Source organism: Juglans regia, chromosome 3 (assembly GCF_001411555.2).
Source record: "Juglans regia cultivar Chandler chromosome 3, Walnut 2.0, whole genome shotgun sequence".
NCBI lineage: Eukaryota > Viridiplantae > Streptophyta > Magnoliopsida > Fagales > Juglandaceae > Juglans > Juglans regia.
In genome coordinates, this window is record NC_049903.1 from 5,330,641 (window position 1) to 5,353,982 (window position 23,342).

The following is a 23,342-nucleotide window of genomic DNA, read 5'->3' on the forward strand; positions in this document are numbered from 1 at the left end:
CCAAAAAGTACACGACCTTCTGTCAATGAAAAGTTCACAAGTAGTTTTCTACCTTGCGTTGGTATCCTCCACCATGTGAAACTTTTAAGCTGAATATTGATGGGGCTATATTTAGCTTCTCACATTCTTCTGGTGTGGGTGTTGTGCTGCAGGATGACAATGGATGTATAGTCATGACAATGTTTATAAGGGAGTTGGGTATTCATGAGATGGAAGATATAAAAGCTCTTGTTGTTCTAAAGGGTTTGCAATTAATTTCTCATCTGGATATTTCTCATTTGATTATAAAGGGGGAGTCACTGGCTGTAGTGGAGGTTATTTGCTTGAGGGGGGAGGATCTAAACAGGTGCAGTCTTTTAATTCATGAGGTAAATAAGTTGCCGTCCAATTTTATTTCTTTCGAGGTTCTTCGTGTTGGTAGACATGTCAATGAGGTTGCACATCTTCTAGCTCGATAAGCACAATTTGTGGATGACACTTTGCAGTAGTGGAATGAACCTCCAAACTTTATTCGAAGTAGCCTTGTGGTGGATGTAATGGGTGTTTTATGATAGTTGTTGTTTGTTAGTTGGTTGTTAATGTGTCCGTGATGGTGTATTATGTATTGAACTCTGTTTCTATGCATGAACGTAGAAAAAAATTTATTCTAAAAAAAAAAAAATTCATTTAATTCTTTTTATATATTGAATGAGGGATTCAAATCCATGATCTCTATTTTAAATATGTGAGTCAAATCCTATCAGACATGCCATTGGCAAATCATTTAATTTTTAAACCATCGATTAATCTAGCACAAAAATAAAAATCCCATTAATTATTTAGATTCGCCTTTTGGCTGGACAACCAAAAAAAAAAAAAAAAAAAAAAACCTCACGAGTTATGACTGTATAACCATCTGATTTCACCCGCTTGTGTAATGCTTACGTGGCTTTAAAAATGTTCTTATAATTATTATATTATATCTCAAGAATAATGTTATATATAGTTATAGAATATATAAATGTCATATAATTATTTTTAAAAAAATAAAGTTTATTATTAAAAAATTAATTAATTTTTATGTAAATTTTATATTTATTCAATTTTTTTAAATGATTATGTGATGTTTGTACTCTCATAATTGTAATTATTATTTATTATATATTAATATGTAATTTATTATTTTATTTAAATATATATGTAAATAAAATAATAAATTATATATTAATGTTAGGTGTAAAGATAAATATGACTTTTCTTTTGTGAAAGGTCCCTCGACTTATCGGAAAGAATCTCTCCACCATTATTGTCCAAAATATTCATTATTCAATCCGGAAACAAACAAAATAAACAGCTATGCTCCACTAGAGCGGTCCCACAAACCAATGTGGACACTGAAATTTCAAATTGCGATGTAAATTTTAGTCGTTAATGGAAAAGTTTGGAGTTAACGAGTATAGATAAAAGAGAAATCATATTATAATAGTAGAGTGTGAGTATGGTACAATTTATTTAAAAAAAAATATATGATATTTATATAAAAAATTAATTTTTTAATAATAAAATTTTATTATATGTTAAAAATTATTAAATTTAAAATTTAAAATTTAAATAAAAATTAATAAAATAAATTTTATACACAAACTTGTAAGTACATATAATATTATTAATTTAGTATTTGTTTTAGAAATACAATTTTAGATATCGAAAGAAACCCTTAATGAATAAATAGTTTCCATTTATTTATCATAAAATTTTTAAAAAGAAAATGATAGTATGTTTCATAATTTTTCCTCTTTATTTTAATAGTTCATGTATTTATTTTTTAAAAATTTGTTGTAACTTAATTATTAAAAAAATGACTATTATTTCTATATTTTTTATCTATTAAAAATATACAAAGATATTTAAAATAAAAAATAAAAAAAAAGTAGCATTTGGCCAAAGGGCCTGTAGAATAGCAGTACTATTTAAAAAAGAAATATTCTAATTTTAAAAAGATTATATAAAAATAATATTATAAATTAATGTGATTTGATTTAATTTATCATATTATAAATTTAATTTTATTATAAAATAAATTTAATAAATCAGATAAAATTATATGATTTTATGAAATTATTTTTATGTAATTAATCTGTGTATGTGACGGCCTTTAAAAAAGTGATCTCCATCTTCAACGAGGATATTTAAGACGATTATTGCACTGCAAAATCTGAGTATCTAGTCGTATCCCCATCACGTCGAAAAAACAAATGGGTTCTGATATCATCAACCGGCTGTGAGGAGCCGAGGGAGTGCTGTGACATGGATTTTTTCCCCGGCGGGTTACACAAGTAGTCATAGTCAACTTTTACAAGTTCGTGAACCTCGATGAGTTCCTCCTTCAATTGGCTCGTTTTGTCTCCTTGAACTGGGTGTGCGTTTGCGACTGTGTGCGCGCTCGTGTGGTAGCAGAGAAAATGGAGTATATGCTACTATGGAGGATGTTACCTCTGCTGACACTGGGCGCATCTTTTTTGTTCCTGTTCTACTTCCAGAACTACTCTTCCAAGGTTTCTGGTCATATTGAGTGTCATATTGAGTAAAACCTGAGAGAGTAGTAATTTTTCGGAATGGTTTTTGGCTTATGGCAATTTTAGTAGCTTCATATTTCGGGTGAATCTTATGCTGATGGAGTTTGACATTCCATGTAGCAGTTGCCTCACAAGGATTGCAGCCTTCTTCCTTACCAGCGGTATTGGATAGCCAGCAAGCGTATTGTGACACCACAAGGGGTCATTTCTGGTGCAGGTCTGTTTAATTGGTATTAATCTAGGAAAAAATGATATTCATCGTACTTTTAACCATATGATTGATGTATAAATAAATAAAAAAATAACAAATAGTTTTTCAATCATTTGATTCCCAGTGAAGGAAGGAACAAAGAAGGATGTTGGTTAAAAGATTATGATTCATGAAATAGCATTACTGAACTTTTGTTAAACCAAGATTTTTTTTAGGCTTATCATTTAACCACTTAGTTAATGCAGTTTTCTTGATGAAATCTGTAAATGGGCAGTTGAAATAAAGGAAGGGAAGATTGTATCCATTGTTAAAGAAGAGGATAGACATTGGAATTCCAAGGAGGGACATGTAGTTGATTATGGAGAGGCTGTTGTCATGCCTGGCCTGATTGACGTGTAAGCCGTGAATGCTCTCTCTTCCTTGTTGTATATTTCTTCACCTTGAAAGCATAATAAATGGTTGCATAGATTTGGTGCCGTATTTTGGGTTGTGTCTGGCCAAAGACATTAATTTGCAAAATTCTTTGTCTAATTATACGTGACATTTTCGCACTGTATTTTCATTAACATTTTGGCTCAGAGTGTAAGGTGCTTCAACTTTGATCATGTCAAAAAGCAAAACAGAGTCCATTCAAATGTTCTCCTTTGATTAGTGTTGATTATAGAGCCAATGATAAGGCCACGTCAAACCGGATTGCTCAACAACTGAATCAAAGTTCAAACATCTGAGAATCCTGTACAGAAATTGTGTTTCAGATGTAACCTTAGCCGAGCCCTTTCAAATGTATTTATTGTTTGATTTACATATCTCTTGTAGCAAACTCATCCTACTCATTACGCAATGATATGAAACCCCATGACCAGGGCACGGATGATTGCATTAAACCCTATGCTATATTGTTGGAAGTTGTTTATCATGTAGTTCTTTAGTTGGGCTGTAATTTGCAGTGCATAAGAGGTTAGTCAATTTGATTGTATCAATAAGATAACTTGCTTGCAAAAATATAAATAAGATATTATTATTTTTTTTTAATGTGAACTTCTTTGGTTTTCTTCATGGAAGGCATGCACATCTTGATGATCCTGGAAGAGCTGATTGGGAAGGATTTCCATCAGGGACTAAAGCAGCTGCTGCAGGTATGGCAATCTCCCTCATTTGTACTTGTGTTCCGAAGGTCCTTCTGTTGGTTATGAAGTTTTAACATGATTTCTAAGCGATACCAGAACTTTTGACCCTTCAATATTGATCTTCTCTGTTCTTATTTTGCATCATTACTGTGTTTTCCACAGGCGGTATAACAACATTGGTTGACATGCCTCTGAATAACTTTCCTTCAACCGTGTCTCAAGAGACTTTGAAACTCAAGGTACCGACTGATGAGCCAGAAATTTTGTCTCAATTACATTCCTACACGTCACAAAGCCAACTATTTCTTTTAACTCTTATTTTTTTCATGTTCATTTGTGTGAGTTTCTTTTGCTGTCATATCCCATCCATCTCTTTTTATTTAGAAATGAAGCTGTGAATTTATATGAGGTTATAATTGCAGATCAGTTCAATTTACTGCTATCTAATTCTGCCATTTATGCTTCTGCTTAACAGATTGAAGCAGCAGAGGAGAGGATTTATGTTGATGTTGGTATGCTGTTGAATCTATAAATTAGCCTAATGAAAATTCAAGGACTATTGTTTCTAAACTATGCGACCAACAGGTTTCTGGGGAGGTTTAGTTCCTGAAAATGCATTCAACTCAAGTGCTCTTGAGGGTCTCCTAAATGCAGGTGCTCTTGGTTTGAAGGTAACCTATTTCAGAAGTGCTGTTGGTTGTCACCGATCATATTCTTACATAGCCTGCATAGAACAGGGTTACTGTTAGTTTATCAATTGGGTAGCACTTACAGTATTAACAACTTGCAAACTCTAAAACTGTTTATCATCCTAAAATATATCAGTTGTTCTCAGCCACACAAAAACGTGTGAACCATTATGTTCAGTTTTTTCCTCTTTATTTCAAAGCATGCGTAGGATTGGGTAACTTTTCTTAGATCAAGAACTAGGGGGAGAATTGCATTCTATTGTACTAATTGGAAGCCATTTTGCCACCACAACCACGCTGCCACTTTTGGATATCTCAATTTCAATCATGGTGCTTGTGTTATTCCATCACTTCACGCATATGTGTAATTGCTAGAGATGTATTTGTTGCTTTCACGGCACTACACATCATGCTTACATTTGAGAAACGTGGATGGAACAAAGTTTACACTGGTGATAATATTTCCCTATTTGAACAACAGAACCTCCAAATCCTCATTTCTTCTGACTCTTGATTTTCCAATGTTAAATTTAGCATCCTCACATATAATTACTTTCAGAGTGTAAGCTAATTTAGCAGGCTTATGAGGGATTCATGCATAAAGTATGATTGTATCACTTCCCCCCTTTCTCTATCAGTTTATTTAGTAACCTAATCTTTCTAAGGTAGATGAAAATAATGCTCTCTAGCTACTAAGGACTGCAACATAAGATCTACTGTCAATTAGTGGAACCTAAGTTTCAGGTGTGGTTCTGTGCTGCTCTGGAACTTAGAATAGTATCAACTACCTGCTTTGGCAAGATAACAACTTGAATTGATTTTTGGCATATTCTACTTAGCTAACTTGCTAAAACTGGTTCTGCAGGGTAAAATTGGAACATTTTGTAAATATCACATCATGTAGGTTTTTTATTCATCATCATCTTTGAATTTCTATTGATAAAATACGCATGAAGAAGGCTTATTATGCGGTGAAAATACAACAACATAAAATATGCATGTATTATTTAGATCATCTTGACTCAAGATTTTCCATTTCTGATAAGTATTCTATTAGAGATCATCTGATAAAGTTCTCTTTGTTTCTTTGTAGTCCTTCATGTGTCCTTCAGGGATCAATGATTTTCCCATGACAAACATCAGTCATATTAAGGTTTGTTTCCTGATACTCAATCCAAATGTTCATACAATAGTCCAGCTGTTCTTTTCATCCGATTATACAATATTCGGTCATGATACAGGAATAATTGTGTAGGTTGCCTTTATGGCTATAATATAAGCTTGCATGTATACTCATTATTTTAGCATACTTGCATCAGATTTACAATTCTTCATTCCCCAGGAGGGACTGTCTGTACTGGCAAAATACAGAAGACCATTACTTGTACATGCAGAGCTTCAACAAGATTCTGAAAGCCACTTGGGTATTAAGGAGGGTAGTGATGATCCTCGTTTGTACTCAACTTATCTGAAGACTAGGCCACCTTCATGGTAAGATATTGCATGTGACTTTGTGAACAAGTAATCAATCTATTGAGTTATTGCTTGCTATGTTCTTATCCTCCAGACAAAAGTTTTTATGAAATTAATTTATTTCTGGTGGTTATACATATTGGTTCTGTCAATCATCCATTCTGGCTTGCACTGGGACATAGTGCACATGCATTCTGCTTCAACCTGGCATACAAATCATGTATCAACTCATTTTGTTTTCGTACCATGAGTAATGTTAAAGCATTCCAATACCTGATGTATTAGCCACAATATTTCACAAATAAAAGCCATAAACACATAGGATCTCTAGTTTTGACCACCTTTTTTTGGCACCAGATAACTACTTTCTGAATTTTCATGCCCCTTGAAACTGAGAAAAGTAGTCATTATTTTTCTCTCCAGTAATTATCAAAAGGAGGTAACTTTAGCATTTCAGGATAATCATCTTTAGTTGGAGCGATCTCTATCAATGTCATTTTACATTATTTGTGATATCATTAATTGTTCCGAATCAGGGAGGAGGCAGCTATTAAGGAGCTTGTAACTGTCACAAAGGACACAAGGAATGGTGGCCCCGCAGAAGGAGCTCATCTTCACATTGTTCACTTGTCTGATTCGAGTTCTTCCTTAGATCTTATTAAGGTATGATGCACGTAACTCCAGTGGGGCATAAATATTACTGAAGGTGCCAAATTCTTATTGACCTTTATACACATCTACTTTGGCATAGACTTGCACCCATGACAAGATCAATAATCAGAATTATCTGTTCTTCTTTTAGTTTGAAGCCTTTTTTTACTGTTGTTCTCTTCCTCATATCAACTTCCTTCAGTGGATCTTCAATTTCAGCCAACTGAGAATGGCTACATGAATTTTCTTAGAGCCATTTACCTCTGTTAATCCTTTCAAACTTTACTTCTCTCATGGAAAGCAATACTTGTAAATGCTTTTTTCTTTTGACTGAGAATGTTAGTCTCATTTCTACATTTTGTTACAGGAAGCAAAAGGTGGTGGTGACAGCATAACCGTGGAGACATGCCCCCATTATTTGGCTTTCTCAGCAGAAGAGATTCGGGATGGAGATACTCGTTTTAAGTGTTCTCCACCCATTCGTGATTCAGCCAATAAAGAAAAACTATGGGAAGCTTTGTTGGTATTTTCTATTCCATATGACTTAACTGCCATATTTTTACTATACACCACATATGATTCTACATGGTTTTAACGTATTTTCAGGAAGGACATATTGATGTGTTAAGTTCTGATCATTCTCCGACACTGCCAGAACTCAAGCTGCTTGATGATGGCAACTTTTTGAAGGCCTGGGGTGGCATATCGTCTTTGCAGGTTGGTGTGTTTACATTTAGTATAGACAGATAACTTGTCAAAATCTATGGATACCATGGAACTTGACTGAAGAATACCATAGCTTGCAATTGTTTATATAGGATGCTACTTTGAGGGACTCATCTTAGAAGTTGCAGCAAGCTTTTCATGCAATTGATTGAGCACTGTACCTAGCTACATCTTTGGATGAGGGAGGTTTCATGTTAGTGAGCATGGGACCTCATTGTCCTGTTCTGTGTGCTTGCATGGTTTTAAGTTTTAACAGGGAAAAGTTACTACACATAGGCCACAGCTGAGGAAGCTTGTCTATATGGTAGATATATATATATATATATATATATTATATTGGTATGCATAATATTTGTCTTTATCTTGGAGGAAATTAAGAAGAATAACAAAATAACGGAGACATGAGAACTAACTGCTTGGATATATATGTAGAGGCCTAGTTGTATCATAATATATGTAAGCATTATGAGAGCCAAATCTATACATTGTCCTTTAGATATGCTATCATCCAACTCAAAGGCGAAGTTGTCATTTCTAATCCCATTCGATGCCAGAGGTGGAGGATTTTATTATGGCCATTGGACAATTTGTTGCCCATAATTAGGCATGCTCCATGGGGGAATATTGAAATGATGTACTTTAAGGGGACATTGAAATATACATTAAACTCGTGATTTCAAATATGCAGAGTAGTGTAATAAGGAAAGTATGCTCCAATTTCTTGGTTCAATTAGTTTGACAGTCTTTCGGTCCTTGGTTCGAAGAAGTAACTGCCATCCTTTTGTGACTATCTGCAGTTCATTCTTCCTGTGACGTGGTCATATGGGCAGAAATATGGGGTAACTTTGGAACAATTGGCTCTATGGTGGAGTGAGCGGCCTGCCAAATTTGCCGGACTAGAACTAAAGGTGATATTACTAATTCTTTCATATTCATCATTGGGATTTAAACATTTAGGAATAAATACGTATTTTGCTTTGTTCGTAGCCATTACCGTGCACATAAATGATAAAAAAGAGCGAACTTGGAGAAGTCATCAAATTTGACCTTTATATACTATCTTAACGTTTCTTGAAGTGACATTATTAACAAGCTCAAAACAGTGGCTTGCTGGAATCAGTCCAGTACATGCAGATTAAACAATTTTGTATTATTTCCTGACAATTTCTTGCCCAATCATTGTGAGTGAATTTCGATTCTATCATCTAGGGTGCGATTGCTGTGGGAAACCATGCAGATATTGCCATATGGGAACCAGAAGTGGAGTTTGACCTCAATGATGGCTATACTGTATACCTTAAGCATCCTGTATGTCTTTGTTATGTGTCTACTATCAATTCTATTATGCATACTCAGATTATCTTCTAATACAGTACTTACTGCTGTGAACTTCATCCATATAGAGTATCTCTGCCTACATGGGATCAAAACTATCTGGAAGAACGCTGGCAACTTTTGTAAGGGGGAACCTTGTCTACAAAAAGGAGGAGCATGCTCCTGCTGCCTGTGGTGTTCCCATCCTTGCAAGATGAAAAACTTAATTTACCAGTTGCTCTTGTATGTAACTGATTCTAAATCTCAATGGTATGTGAAGTTTTCATCTTTTTACTAGTTGCTCTTGTATGTAAACTGATTCTCAATTGTATGTGAAGTTATCATCTTTCTTCAATTATGGATTTTCTGACAATCCCTTCAACTTTTGTCCATTACCTAGCCTAGTTTCAGTCGATCGAGGGTGGACCAGTTACTGTTGGGTGGGGGGCAATGCCACTGGCGGTCCAAACAACGGAGTCTTCATCGACCAGAAAATTTTATTACAAACACGGGAGTCTCATCGGAATGTATCTAAATTTTTAGTGAAACGAAGTTACCTCTAATATGCGATCAGTGAAAGAAGAATATTAAGATCTTGAAGACAAAGATGTAGCAACTTGCATGAACAAAACAAAATTGTCGCATCTAAGAAACAAGTGTTTGGTCTCGCATTAAAAAATAATAATCATTATATATAATGACTGAATTCGGTAAAAATTGTTGCTGATTTCGATAAATATATACTTAAATTATTATTATTATTATTATTTATTTTTATTTTTCTCGAGAAGCGTTATTTGAGTTCGTCTCTGTTATCTTCGATGAATTTGTCTTAAACCGACACCTGAAGCATAAACCAAAAAACTCTAATTGGCATTATGCAAGCCTGCATGCCAAGCCGACCATGCACATTACACGTATCACCCGAACGACCCTTGTAGCTGCCACATGCATACTCCCAACACAGCACTCTTGCAAGCATAAGCATCCGGAAAGCTCAACGACATTCGGTGCACCAAATTCAGCAAGCTGGGAATTCTTGGAAGTATTGCCTGGAAATGTTGGCTGTGTTTGAGAAAGCAATAGGAAAACCACCGGAGGAGCTGAAGCTTCCTTCGATGGGGACGTTAGAAAATATGAAATCTAGGCAGGAAATAGCAAAGATTATCCGGTCATTGTGGCCGGAGTCTATGGTCATGTACAACCTTCCAAATGGGAATTTTATGGCCATGTCGCATGAAAATGAAAGTCCATTACAGCCCAGGTATTAGTTTCTTGTTAAATGATCTTATTTCTACTGCTATAGTTTTGTGTGGTTTCCCCATGTCTGATTCGTTCGAATTGCACCAAAAACCAAGTGAATTCGCCTTCAAATCTTTTTTTTTTTTTTTTTTTGAAGTTCCAACATGTCTACAAATTGTCCCCCCTTAAATACATCACAAAGCCCTTAAATCCTGAAATCTTATGAGATTCTGTGCTTTATAAAGACCCTAAACGTTTCTATGTCCTTCACAATTGGCCAGTAAATCACAAAAATTTCTCAATCTTGTTCAATATATATGCGAACTTTACATATAATATATATAATATGGTACTACTCCTTTGCATATATTAATTAGAAGTAGAAGTTCCACCGTTCATATAGACAAGTACAGGGGCTCACATGTAAAGCCAACTTCTTGTACGATTCCTAGCTATTAGCTGAAAACGATATTGAGTGATTTTCTTGCTTTTAAGTGAATTCCGTGTGCTGAAGTCAAGTTGAAGTTTTGCTAGAGCTACTAAAAAGCCCTGAAATTAATTTATAACCTATAAGAAAGCATATATGAAATTATGAAATGAAGTGCATGGTGCGCTAAACTGTCCCTCATTTGCATGATGATAGGTCTAACGTAGTAAAAGACGATATCTTCTGCATTTTCAATGGGATTCTAATGAATACTCCTGAACTTAGACGACACTATGGCCTTTCAAGACAAGCTACAGAAGCCATGATTGTAGTTGAAGCCTATAAGGTTCTGAGAGATCGAGCACCCTATCCACCTGATCAAATCATTAAAGATCTCGAAGGAAAATTCGCGTTCATTATCTTTGATGCTACATCTGGAAGACTTTTTTTAGCCAGGGTGAGCTTAAGCTAGCCTGCTTTTATACGTTGGTTTCTGGAATTCACTTGCTCCATTGATTTTGGAAATTTTTTTCTCATACAAAATCAAACTTTGTGATAAAAAAAATGCTAGCTCGTGAAAGGAAAAATATTTCTACCATTTTTTTTTTCCTTCCGAACAATTATTGCTACCATTGTTAGGACCGTGAAGGACGCGTAGAACTTGAATGGGGAATGGGCAGTGATGGGTCCTTGGTTTGCTCTAATGATCCCAACCTTATAAGAGAAGCCTGTGGAAAATCTTGTGCACCTTTTCCTCCTGGTTAGTTCAGCTCACTTTTCCCCCCTTCTCCATCTTGGCTGCACAACGAGCGAGCTTTATATGCTGAAAAATAGGCTTTCGTAATGTTATGACATGCAGGATGCATTTTCATGAATGGAAGTGGGCTTTTGAGCTTTGATCATCCACTTCACAGGGTTAGAGCAATTGTTCGTGAAGACGACAATGGACACATCTGTGGAGTTATCTTTCAGGTGGACCTTTACACACGGCTTCCTAGCATTCCACGCACAGGAAGTGCAGCGAATTGGGCAGATGCCGCTGTCGCTGAGAGCGAGCAAAGATCTTAAGATTATGCAAGCTGGTGCGTGGTGAACATTATCAAGCTTCGGGGTAATAATCACTGAATACTCTGGAAATCATGTGTTAGTGGGTGCTTGATGAAGAAATGGAGGACCATTTCAAACGAATTATCATTTCGCGTCGTGACACTTCAAAATCGTAAAAGCCTCTGTATATATTGTTTTCTAGAAACGCGAGTTTCAGCAATGTTAGTTTATGTGTTAATATGGCCTGTTTCTATAAATAATGCGTAAGAATGAAGCTGATATCCTTTATTAGTAGTTTCTCATATATTTTTTTCACATCTAAAGGTATACTTCTGATCCTTGATTATACGCTTCTTAATCATGGTATTCTGACTGGCAATATATTCCAGACACAATATCAAATATTGGGTGCCATTAGAACAGATTAGAACAGATCAGTCTGAAAGTTTTATTAAGGTATATATATATATATACAGCACATGTTTTATTGAAGTACGTCCGCCCTGCAGCTGATCAGCGGACTTGCCCCAGGTCCACCTAGCCTGACTTTGGGGCCATGGCATCTCTCATGTGCTTTTGGTCACGATGATCGACCTTGTGCTCTACAATATCATCGCCACGGCTTTCATCTGTGGACCTCTTTACGCCATTATGGTCCTGATCATGATCATGATGGCCGTCGCCTTCCTTGCCGTCCTTCATGTGGTTGCCATAATCGAAGTACAATCTCATTGAACCGCATCCATCACCGAGACAATTAACCGGTGTGCACTGGAGACCACCCCATCCAATACCACCGATAGTAAAACCAGGAATTTCGAACGATGGGATCCAACCGACTGGGCCACCGCCATAACCACCTCCACTTCCTTGGCCGGAGCCGGAGCCGGAGCAGCCACCAGAACCAGAACCAGAACCAGAACCACTGCCCCCGCCATAACCGGAACCACCTCCAGAACCTCGTCCACCACAGCCGCTCCCAGTGCCGGAACCGCCTCCACTCCCTTGGCCGGAGCCGGAGCCGGAGCCGCCACCAGAACCATAACCACTGCCCCAGCCATAACCGGAACCACCTACAGAACCTCCTCCACCACAGTCGTTCCCAGTGCCGGAACCGCCTCCACTCCCTTGGCCAGAGCCGAAACCACCTCCAGAACCTCCTACACCAACCCCAGAACCCTGAGCGGTACCAGGATCAACGACAGAACCAGCAATATTCCCACCAGCAACGCCAAATCCAGGACCTGAATTGACACTAGCGCTGCCAACTCCTCCAACGGCGCCACCATCGCCGCCGCCGTTTCCCCTTGACCACATTCCTCCTTGGATGCCATGGCCTTCTTGTTTATGGTCAGCTTCTTGATCAGGCTTGGGAGGGGGGGATCTATAAGCACCACAAAATCCCAAGCTAAGAAAAAATAAGTAGGCTACGTAAGCACATTTTGCTACTGCCATGTTGTTGGGCTATATAATATACTCAATGCTTCACTCCCCTCTTGGGGTCTACTACATATTTATATGTCGACTACGTACCTAACTACATGCACGGATGGTTTGGTTTGGAGGAAAGTGGCGCAAAGGCTGGAGTTGATTGTGGAAGGTCGAAATCGCATGCATTTATTTTGTTACGAGAATCAGGTACACATGCATGGTGCTTGTGTGAACAAACGCTCGTCATCTCAATTTGTTAAATTAGTAAATGCACAAGGGATCGAAAACCCTTTATGCATGCTTCCCTCTCATAAGGAGCAATTCTGTTTAGAGTAAGCATGGTCTGATCAGGCCGATCACTTCGCTACTCACTTGTTTTGTGTTTTCCTGATCATCATGCAGATAATGTTCTAGAATTAATTCTTTTATTGGGGTCGAACACTCATATCCTCTTGTAAATAAGTTTTTAATTATCTGATGATGATAATGACTTAATATTCTTCATGATCAATCTAAAACAAAAACAAAATATCTTTGTTTTTTGTTTTTTATTTAAGAAGACGACAGTACGGTCACTACAGCCACTGCTGCTAAAATTTTTAATAAATAAATATGCTCAGCATATATTTACTTTACTTTATGGCCGGAGACCCAAATGATAGCAAATCAAATCCCACAACAAGATAAAACTTAATGGGGTTTGTCCAAACCCTAAGTAGCTGGGCCAAAGCCCAATATGGAGTACACGATGAAGACCGTCGTCTGTTTCAAAATGAACAGATTTCCACAATAACAACTAGTCAGTTGTCACGTACTTTCGATGATTCATAATCTTCTTATGAGGCTTGACCGTTCACTACCACCTCAATTCGAGTATATTATTATAAATGATCTCTGGCCTAGAGATTTTAGAACGTTAAATTTATTTGGCCTATTTAGTATTAGAGCAACGTTACATACAGTTATAAATTATGTAATTATTATATAATTATTTAAAAAATAAGAAAATTTATTATTAAAAAATTAATTTTTTTTAATGTAAATCTTATATTCATTTAATTTTTTAAAAAAATTACGTAATGCTTATATATTTTATGACTGTAAATATAATTTTTCTTAACATTAGTATTTAGTCCTAATTATTATTATTATTCTCATTATCAGTAGTGTTTCGCGAGTCAAAATTATATTCAATTGTCCTAATTATATTCAATAGGCAAAGATCACAAATCCATCCTTACGTTCAAGTTTCAACCGTTGGATGAAGCCAGAAGAGATCGGACATGGAATGAAACTTCCTAAAGCAGTATCCTATTGGACTTATAACCTTGGAATTGTCATTAATAACGAAAATAGCATTGGCAAACTTAGTGAAGAAGTCGCGTGGAAGAGACCGATATTGGCTACGAGGTTGAGGAAGGCATCAAGATCTGGCCATGCGGCTCAGACAGTGCTCAGAGGCGCCAAAAGCATCTCCCTCCCGCTTTATTTTATTTTACTGTATTGTCGTATTATTTTTACTATGGTGAGTTTGGTTACCAAACTTATCTCAACTCATCATTACAATTTTTTAAATTTCAATACAAAATATAATAAATAATTTAACTTTTTCAAATTTCAAAATAATAATAATATTAAAAAATAATATTCTAATAATATTTTATCATCTCAACTCAACTCAACTCAACTCACTTCAACATCCAAACACATACTAATTTTTTATTTTCAGTCATTGCTTTTTTTTTTCGTCCTTAAATATCGCAAACTCGGTCTCGCACATTTCATCAAAGACCCTCATTTCGTCTCTCACTGTAAGTGCCTCAAACTCTCTTCTCTCTTTGGACTGAGTTCTGTCTGTGAGCTTGAATTTCTATTTATCTTCTTATAATGCTCAAAGATTGAGAAACTGATGACGTTTCTAATTGCTACTAGTAAGAGCAATGAGTTTTAAAATTCACGAGGAACCTCCGAGCGGAATGCATTTTTTGTGCTACCAAACGCGGTCGTGTTTGTTCTTGCCTCGGAATTTGATTCGATTGGGATACTAGTGAAAATTGATAGGTTGATTGAATCACTCTTGCATTGATCTTAATACCGGTCTTGCTTTCGCTGCATTCTTGTTCTGATTGTGTGGTGCCGATTCACTGAGGCGGTTTGGCTTTTTAATTAATTTGGTTTCTGTTTTGTTTGATTTCTTTAATTATCCATTTGTTTATATGCGGAAATATATTTATCTCTCTCTCTCTCTCTCTCTCTGGCTCTTTAGTCTTTGCGTTTAATTGTTCTGCAGAATTATTTGATTGTTTGCTGCTATGGTTAAGTGGTTCAATGCTTAATTATTGAATTGAAATAAACGCAACAACCGAGCCGCGAAGAGTGATAATTTGTATTTTGATAACTTTCATTTCATCTTTTTAAGAAAAAAAACTCTGAATGATTACTTTGTCATTCTTTTGCGTAATATTGATGCATTTTGTTATGCTTATCGACTCTAATATTTTCTTTTTGATAATTTGCACTTATTATTATTATTATTATTTTAAATGTTCCGTGCCAAAGTTGGTTGAAGACCATCGAGAAGTCCTTGTTGGAGACACCGCACACTTGTGCCTCTAACATTGACGCCGTCCATCCTTTGATTAGATTCTTTCATTTTATTATTTTAGGCTCTTGTTTTACTTTGAAAGCATGTATGCATCGCACGGTACTAATTGTTTTTTTACCTCACCCATGGAAGATGAAAATTCTAGTTGTATATCAAATTGAGATGATGGATCAGCATCTTTTGTCTGTTGATTTTTGGTACTTAGCTGCGCATCAAGTTATTGATGCACCCTTTTCTTTTTGTTAATTTTCTAGTGAGAGATACTTTTTCAAACCTCTCAACTGTGGTTTATGTTCTGGTGCAAGTTCACTAGTCCTCAAATAATGTATGTAGTTGCCTTCCGGATTTGAATTTGTAATGTTGATTAAACTCTTTCTGAACCTCTTTTGTGCTGTGAAGCTTCCCTGGAATGGAAGCATCTGGCTCGAATGTGCCACAATACGACGATGAGGAGAAAGCACTGAAGGGTTTGCTCGACGCATTTAGTTCTACATGTTCTCTTGATGAAATAGCTTCTGCTTATTGCAAGGCTGGCCGAAATGCAGATTTGGCTGCTGAGATTCTGTATGACATGCAGGGAAGTGGCTCTACATCTACTACCAATGCATCTAATTTTGAAGTAAAGGGGGAAGAATCTTCAGAGTCATCCTGTGGTAACTTTTCTGAGAACTTGGGTCAAGAAAATGGAAATCCTAGAGCTCCAAAGCAAAAAAGTCGTCCAGTTTCTGGAGGTACTGTTTCAAGCATTCTTGGTAAGGACTATATCAGGTCCACATCATCATCAAAAGGGTCTTATAGGATGAGCAAACCATCCAAACCGGACTCACCGGTGATGCTGATGTCTGAACTTCCTGAAGTTGAAGCTAAGTCAGGTTCTCCAGTAGATGATCCAATGCATTGGGACATGGAAGATTTTCTTTTCAAAATGCTTGGGGATGGGTTCAAGGTGGATAGGAATGTGATCCGAGAAGTTATTGGTAAACCATTTGTTACATCTAATTTTATTGATGTTAATTTGACAGAATTGTTTAGACTATGTCTGTGGCCACTAATCAGGCTTCTTATTCAATATGCAGATTATTGTGGACCTGATATGCCAAAGGTATGCATAATATACTGTTTATGTTGTTTTCACTTTAAAAAAAATCCTTTATTTTGTGATAAATTTCAATAATAAGTTACTAGAGTGAACTTTGTCATGCTTTTGGAGATGTTCATACAGTTTGTTGACATTAAGTGCTGCTGATTTCTTCAAGGAAAAGTTAATAGAGGAAATATTGTTGGCGGTTTATGATACTTTACTGAATAAGTCTATTTAAACTGAGAAGATCCTAGCACTTCATGGTTAACCCAATGAACCAAGGGTGGTCTGAATACTGAGAAGTATGAGCCAAAAAGCGTCAGCCTTTCCGTGACAAATTTATTATAACATCCTTAGCAAACTAAACAGACGGTGCCCATAGGCAATAGGTGGCCTTTATGGAATCTCAGGCATGAATAAGATATAGAGACTAGTAGTTTAATGAAAATGAAGTGAGGGCTTAAGGTAAATAATGGAAGGTAAATAATGGGACAAGTATCCCTATTCGAAGAGCTATCACTCCAAGAAATGGAAATGGTGCTCTAATAAAATCTCTCTGAAATAAAAGAGATAAGTTATATGCCCTTGACAGACATCCAATTTAACTGTTGTAGTAAATCTAGATGGTAAATCGATTCTCCAAGTGATAAAATGTAGTTCCCTTAGTGCTGTCTATGTCATTTTCTCATCCACGACATTCTTCTGATGCATGTAAGATAAAAAAAAAAAAAAAAGCATCTCTAATTACAAATTCCTTTTTCTCTCCAACTGTTCAGTGCATGGAGAAATTACTTGAACTATCAGCAGCAAATTTAGGCACAAGGAACAATTTTGTCAGTGAATCTACTGAAAAGGTTAGTATATTACCAGTAATTTTAGAAAGCAGTGGCCGTTTAGATTATATATGCTTCCTTCTTCAGTTAGAAACTGATGTAATGCCATAATTAGTTGCTATAAGTTTTAAGAAACTGGCAATCCTGTTTTTTTGCCTCGTAACTAAGCTTATGCGAGTCAAAGGCAGGAAGTATTTATTGGAGTTGATATGACATCACATAAATGAGATGGTCTGAAATCAAATTAGTTTTGCATTTTCAGTATTTTGCCAGAGGAACATTATTTTCAGCTTGATTAAATATTTAGCATTTTACTTTGATTAAAGCGAAAGGAACTTATTGTAAATATTTACTTTTCACAGGCTGGAAATTTTTCATATTTGCTCATTGCATTTATTATTTTATTGTAAATGGTCAGTTCCTCTCTATACTATTGATGACAACATGGGAAGAGATGATGACTTTTATATTCAAGTCTAATGGAGTTATCCATGTGAATAGAGAATATACAAGAAGAGAACAGATGATAACAATTATATCTTTGTCTAATAGAATTGTGCATGTGAATAGGACTTTTCAATGTGAACTGGAAGTTTTCATTGAATGCAATATCTTCCTTAAAACCTTTGGCTTGTCATCAAGTAGCTACTAGCTATATATAACCTTGGTTGGAATATATAGAGTTATAATTTGGCTAGATGAGATGTCGATTGGGTTATGCTGCAGAGGCTGTTTATCTCCTCTGTTGTTTGAGGATCAGTTAAAAGTCCCAAATTTTGGAGGCATCTGTTCATTTGCAATGTTTTCGGTTATTGTAAAGAGAGTAACTGCCATATTTTGAACATGAATCTTTGAGAAGAGAGGCTCTTTTTTTTTTTATAAGTTTTTCAGCATTGTCTAGGGTGTGAACTTAGGGGCACCAAACTGATGACCCTGCCTCCTGGTTTCTCAAAGAGTGGACCCAACTGAACCACACAAAGAGAGTAGGTCTAGTCGGATGTTTCCGACATTGATAATGTGTTTCCAGTTTGGTTGGTTTTGTTGCATGGGAGAAACATAACAAAGAGATGAATTTTAAAATGAAAAAGGAGAAACATAATGAAGAGATGAATATTAAAAAATAAAATAAATAAACTCAGGGAAATTAGAGACTAGATTAAAAACAGATTCAATCTTATATCAAAACAACAATCAAACTAAGTAACAAACAGAAATGAAAGAGGGAATGACCGAATAGGTGTGGGCTGAGAGAAAGTAGCTTTGAGAGAGTGGACGTAAGTGGTGAGAGAGGGTGAAGCGGTGAATAGAATGGCAGCTACAATGACGATAGGTGGGCTTTGGGATTGTGACGTAGAACTGGCGGAGAGTGAATCATACTAGAAAAATTATAACCCTTGGTGACCATCGGGCTCTAATATTTAAAGGATAAAAATAAATAACTAAAAAATCTAGGGCACTTAAAAAAAACTAAAAGAATACAATATATTTAAAATTATATATTTATAGATATTGTTTGGTTCGCTCTGGGTGAACCAAGCCACTTTGACTGAAGACATCCAATAATCTTTGGTTTGATATACAAGCTGCTGGTTCTGGTTGGTCCCTGTATACACCCTAGTGTCATCGTGTTACAGATGGTGAATGTTTTGCATGCCCTCTGCAAGTACTGGATGGTTTGTCCTGAAAAACATAGTTCCTTATTGTTTCTTTATGAAATAAGCTACATTACTTTATGTTAACTAACGATCTTGCTTAAATTCAAATATTTGCATTCATGTCACACACACACACACACGCACGCACGTTTGCTATTAAGACTAGTAATTTACTGATAAAAAAGACTAGCAAGTTATTGTGGTTTATCATACATTATGTTTTTTCTTGCTTTTTTGAGATCATCTTACAGTTTGCAGACAAGGGTCAAAAAGCTGAAGTACCTTCACATCAAGGAAAGCTGCAATATGTAAATCATCCTAGAAGGTTTGATTGTTTCCTTTACATCCCTTTTGCAATAACTATTGATATACCATTCTGTTTTTACTATTGTAACTTCTATGTTAAAAGGTGCGAGGTGCGAGGTGGGAGTTCTATTGCTATTTAACTCCCCTCAACCCCATGCTCGAGGGGAAAATTAGCTATTTATACTTTTTCTTCAAGGTCTTGCTTAATCTTTATTTGCATTAATCCAGCAATGGAAATGGAGCTTCATCTATAAATGAAGTAGAACCACCTGGAAAAGTTGAAGAGAGAAATGGTCTCCAGAAGGAAGTTTTGGTTGCTTTATTTAATGCTCCTGAGAGACATGATGAGTTTCCTAGAAGAACAATAAAGGCTGTGAAGAGATATGCAGCACTTGAGCAAGTGGTGGATGGACCTATAATAGATGACCTAGAACACAAGAAGACTCTGACATACTTGCAGAAAGATAATGATGGTATGTACTCTATTTTCTAGGAACTTGATTTCTTCAGTGTCCTGAATCGAGTTTGTAGAGGGGTTTAAAATATTTAGAAACACACTCTAATTTTTTGTGGGTTACAGGAGTCATATAAAATTTTGGAGGGATGGCCAAGGAGAATTTTTAGTGGGTCAAGGAGGGGGAGGGAATTTTTGGAGGAGGGGGGGCATAAATAAATTTTCTGATTTTTTTTTAAATGGGAGAGGGTGGAAAGGTAATTTTCAAAACTTTGGGTACCCCAAGTCTACACATGGCAAAAGAGAATGGTCTGTGGAAAAGTTGATATGTTGTTAAATGTTTGGGAAACATGAGGCATCAGTTTGTTAGGAGAAGTGATGTATTGCCCTCGCAGTTTCATTCACCGCTACAAAAACAGGTCTATTCCTGTCACATGGTTTTTTCGAGTTATATTTTCCTTTGTTTACTAGAGATTGTCTCTCAATTGCAGATATAGATGATGAGGATAGCTACCAAGTTCTTCGTAAAGCTGTGAAGGAGTATCGGGGCACCATGAAGGAATACTATAAAGCTGTAGGTCACCACTTAATAATTTCTTTTTTTATGCCATCTATTTTATCTTTGAACATTACAAAGTAAGGACACCATTTGCTTCTCAGGCACTTGATGCATTTTCTGAGGGTGATCGTGTTAAAGCAGGAAAACTTCTAGATCAGGTAAGAACGCCATCCTGACTAGAGTAACAGTGGTTTGATGAGACTAGAAGCACTAGTGTTCTATTTGTTCTACTTCATTCAATATCTTTTGACTAAACACTGTTTCAGTCTGTTTGAATTTAGAGATGAGTTGAGATGGTTTTAGATGAGTTGAATAAAATATTGTTAGAATATTATTTTTAATATTATTATTGTTTTGAAATTTGAAAAAGTTGAATTGTTTATTATATTTTGTGTGGAAATTTGGAAAAATTGTAATGATAAGATGAGTTGAGTTGAGTTGAGGTGAGTTATGAATCCAAACTTAATTGCGAACTGCTCTTCATTGTGGCTCTTATTTTCAGTTACATGGACATTTTTCAGATATCTGTCATGTATCTGGACTAAAAAATAGGAGTTCTAAAAGGAATGCCACATGGTCGAATGCCCTTGGCCAATTTTAAAAATGTTATAACAAATGCTACGGAAATTGCAGGGACATTTTTTTCATGAGAAGGCTTGTGAAGCAGATGAAGAATCCAATAGAAAAATTTTTGAATCTAGGTGATTTCCCTTTTCTTTACATTGTGTGTGCATTTTGTCATATCATCTGTTTGGTTGGATGGAGGGTTACACAAACGATCCATATAATTGTAATTCACCTCTGTTTGTTCATTATCAGAAATGATGAGGCACAAGATGAAATGACGCTTGACTTGCATGACCGTGGTGCCAAGGATGCAGTACGCCTTCTGAAATGCCATCTTTCATCATTTTCAGGCATCCCATGTAAGTCGGTATTCTCCCATTTGTAATTTTCTATCAAATTGTTTACAGTAATTGAAATAATTGGCATTTCGTTGTTGTTCCCTTCAGCATTCAAGTCCCTTAAGGTCATTTTAGAGACAAAGGATGAAGATGCCACAAAAGGATCTCGTAGACGACTGGTAAGAATGGCTGATTGTTTTCATCTTAGTTGATTTTAGTTGGATAATGCTTCTCCAATTAACAACTTTATAGGGCTAAAGGTAATAATATGTGGAAAGAAAGTTCTAACTCTGTGAAATTCAAAAGGCAGTTCAGGAATCACACCTGAATGGTTTTTTGTAGAATGGAGTATTAATTCACATTTGAAAATGTTGATTGAACTATCCAGGGTTAGAATTTCCCTACTTGTGAAGCATCTTTTCTTTCTTTTGCCTTTCTTTTTTATTCATTATTTTAATTTTTAAGCACCTTTAATTTTCCTTCATGGTCCCTGGTTCGATCTGGTAACTATCCGGTTTCATTTTGGATAGGTTATGAAAATATTGGAGAAGGAATCCATTGCTTGGACTGAAGAAGAAGAAAATGCTGGAACAATATTAATCCACTTGAACAGTATCAACCGAAAACGTTTGAGTTTTGTCAAAAAATAATGCCCCAAAAAAATCATCTATTCATATCAAGGTAAAATTATCGATTCTTGAAAGGATGAGCACTGTAAGCAATTGAGGCTATACGGTGGTAGAGGAAAAAAATTGTTCAACAGTTTGGAGGCCTCGCGTGTTTATTGCTGGCCAGTTCTTCGTTAGTCATAATTTTTATGAAGACTTTTCTTGTTTTAGCCTTTCTGTTGTATGTAAGCAATGCTGCAATGTGACGACTGTTTTAACGTGACATTTAGTATTTTTCATCAAGTTTTGGCATGTAATTTCGTTTACCTGTCTTCTCTTTTCCTTTTATTTTTTAGTTTTGCTAAGCATCATCTCCATACGACACACATCATATTTATTTTTATTTTTTTAATTTCTTTCTAAATTAATTTATTTATTCTACTCATCATATATATATATCACACGTTTAGTAAGAGAGAAAAAAAAATGTGTATTGTGTGATATAAAGATGATAAATAGAATTTTTATTTATTTTTCATTATTTCAGGAGAAATGTTAATCCCAATTAAAGGGAATACATAATTTTCAAACAAAAAAATGTTAGTGCTTCACTCTCTGTAGCAAGTTACCGTTTAATTTGAATTAGGAGTTTAATGCTGGAAGAAAAGCACTGCTAGTGAGCCGTACCAGCTCACTTTTCCCGATTATGGGTGACAAGTCATGTTTTCGTATTGTATTTATAGTGCGTTAAACTTTCAAATTTTAATTCAGTCCATTAGGTGTAATAGATCAGTCATATATTTTAATTTATTTAATAATTAATTATAAATATATTAATACGATATAATTTATTTATTTCATGTTAATGAGTTGAATTAAAATGTATAACTCATTTAATCTGATTAACATAATTTTACATAAAAATTAAAATCTATATTTATTAATAAATGTAATATCTTAAAAAATATATATTAATATTTTTTAAATTTTAATATATAATAAAATTAATATTATAAGAGCGGTGTTATTCTGCCGTCTGAATATTCACCGCTCCAAGTAACCACTAGGCGAAATTGGAATTTTTTTTTTTTATTCATATATTTTTTTTCATTTTAAAACATTTAAAAAATATATAAAAAAAGATATCAATACATCAATAGTCAATTCTTTAATTATTAAGTAAAGAAAAAAATTAAAAAAAAATTTAAATACATGAGATGTCAAAATAAGGAGATAAGTTGAGTGGACAAAGTAACATTTTTTATATTACAAATCATACAATAATAAATATGAGCACAGGTCTAAAATTATAATTTTAACAATAAAAATAATAAAAATATAGACATATTGAAAAATATCAATATTATAAATTAACAATAATAAAATTTTAATTTTAAAATAAACATATCAAAATAGATTAAATTTCATGTTAAGCATATTGGT

The 23,342-nt window shown here is 35.2% G+C and overlaps 4 protein-coding genes across 9 annotated transcripts; 3 read left to right on the forward strand and 1 right to left on the reverse strand.

Moving 5' to 3' along the window:
* Positions 1-2,166: 2,166 nt before the first annotated feature.
* Positions 2,167-9,457, forward strand: LOC108990626 (allantoinase). Of its 4 annotated transcripts, none has more exons than XM_035688026.1 (16): positions 2,167-2,534; positions 2,676-2,772; positions 3,041-3,161; positions 3,829-3,902; positions 4,056-4,132; positions 4,369-4,405; positions 4,479-4,564; positions 5,676-5,735; positions 5,925-6,073; positions 6,592-6,718; positions 7,074-7,229; positions 7,313-7,423; positions 8,230-8,340; positions 8,642-8,740; positions 8,836-8,989; positions 9,147-9,447. In XM_035688026.1, the coding sequence occupies exons 1-15, from the start codon at positions 2,442-2,444 to the stop codon at positions 8,962-8,964; spliced, it is 1,527 nt and encodes a 508-aa protein (XP_035543919.1). In that variant the 5' UTR covers positions 2,167-2,441; the 3' UTR covers positions 8,965-8,989; positions 9,147-9,447. The 4 variants fall into 4 exon arrangements, 1 of the variants encoding a protein (XP_035543919.1); XR_001996029.2 differs by having other exon boundaries at positions 2,168-2,534; positions 8,836-9,016; positions 9,147-9,457; XR_004801055.1 differs by having other exon boundaries at positions 2,168-2,534; positions 8,836-9,016; positions 9,152-9,447.
* A 259-nt stretch (positions 9,458-9,716) lies between these two features.
* Positions 9,717-11,763, forward strand: LOC108990629 (stem-specific protein TSJT1-like). Its single transcript, XM_018964639.2, has 4 exons — positions 9,717-10,010; positions 10,632-10,872; positions 11,055-11,175; positions 11,275-11,763. The coding sequence occupies exons 1-4, from the start codon at positions 9,805-9,807 to the stop codon at positions 11,481-11,483; spliced, it is 777 nt and encodes a 258-aa protein (XP_018820184.1). The 5' UTR covers positions 9,717-9,804; the 3' UTR covers positions 11,484-11,763.
* Positions 11,730-12,965, reverse strand: LOC108990628 (glycine-rich cell wall structural protein 2-like). Its single transcript, XM_018964638.2, has one exon. The coding sequence runs from the start codon at positions 12,915-12,917 to the stop codon at positions 12,000-12,002; it is 918 nt and encodes a 305-aa protein (XP_018820183.1). The 5' UTR covers positions 12,918-12,965; the 3' UTR covers positions 11,730-11,999.
* Positions 12,966-14,600: 1,635 nt separating this feature from the next.
* On the forward strand, positions 14,601-22,223 carry LOC108990625 (putative nuclear RNA export factor SDE5). Of its 3 annotated transcripts, none has more exons than XM_018964633.2 (12): positions 14,601-14,704; positions 15,898-16,475; positions 16,575-16,600; positions 17,356-17,433; positions 19,307-19,392; positions 19,602-19,846; positions 20,319-20,401; positions 20,488-20,544; positions 21,020-21,087; positions 21,206-21,312; positions 21,400-21,470; positions 21,822-22,223. In XM_018964633.2, the coding sequence occupies exons 2-12, from the start codon at positions 15,908-15,910 to the stop codon at positions 21,939-21,941; spliced, it is 1,509 nt and encodes a 502-aa protein (XP_018820178.1). In that variant the 5' UTR covers positions 14,601-14,704; positions 15,898-15,907; the 3' UTR covers positions 21,942-22,223. The 3 variants fall into 3 exon arrangements, with proteins under 3 accessions (XP_018820178.1, XP_035544896.1, XP_018820180.1); XM_035689003.1 differs by having other exon boundaries at positions 19,319-19,392; XM_018964635.2 differs by lacking the exon at positions 14,601-14,704 and adding an exon at positions 14,794-14,954.
* The last annotated feature ends 1,119 nt before the right edge of the window (positions 22,224-23,342 follow it).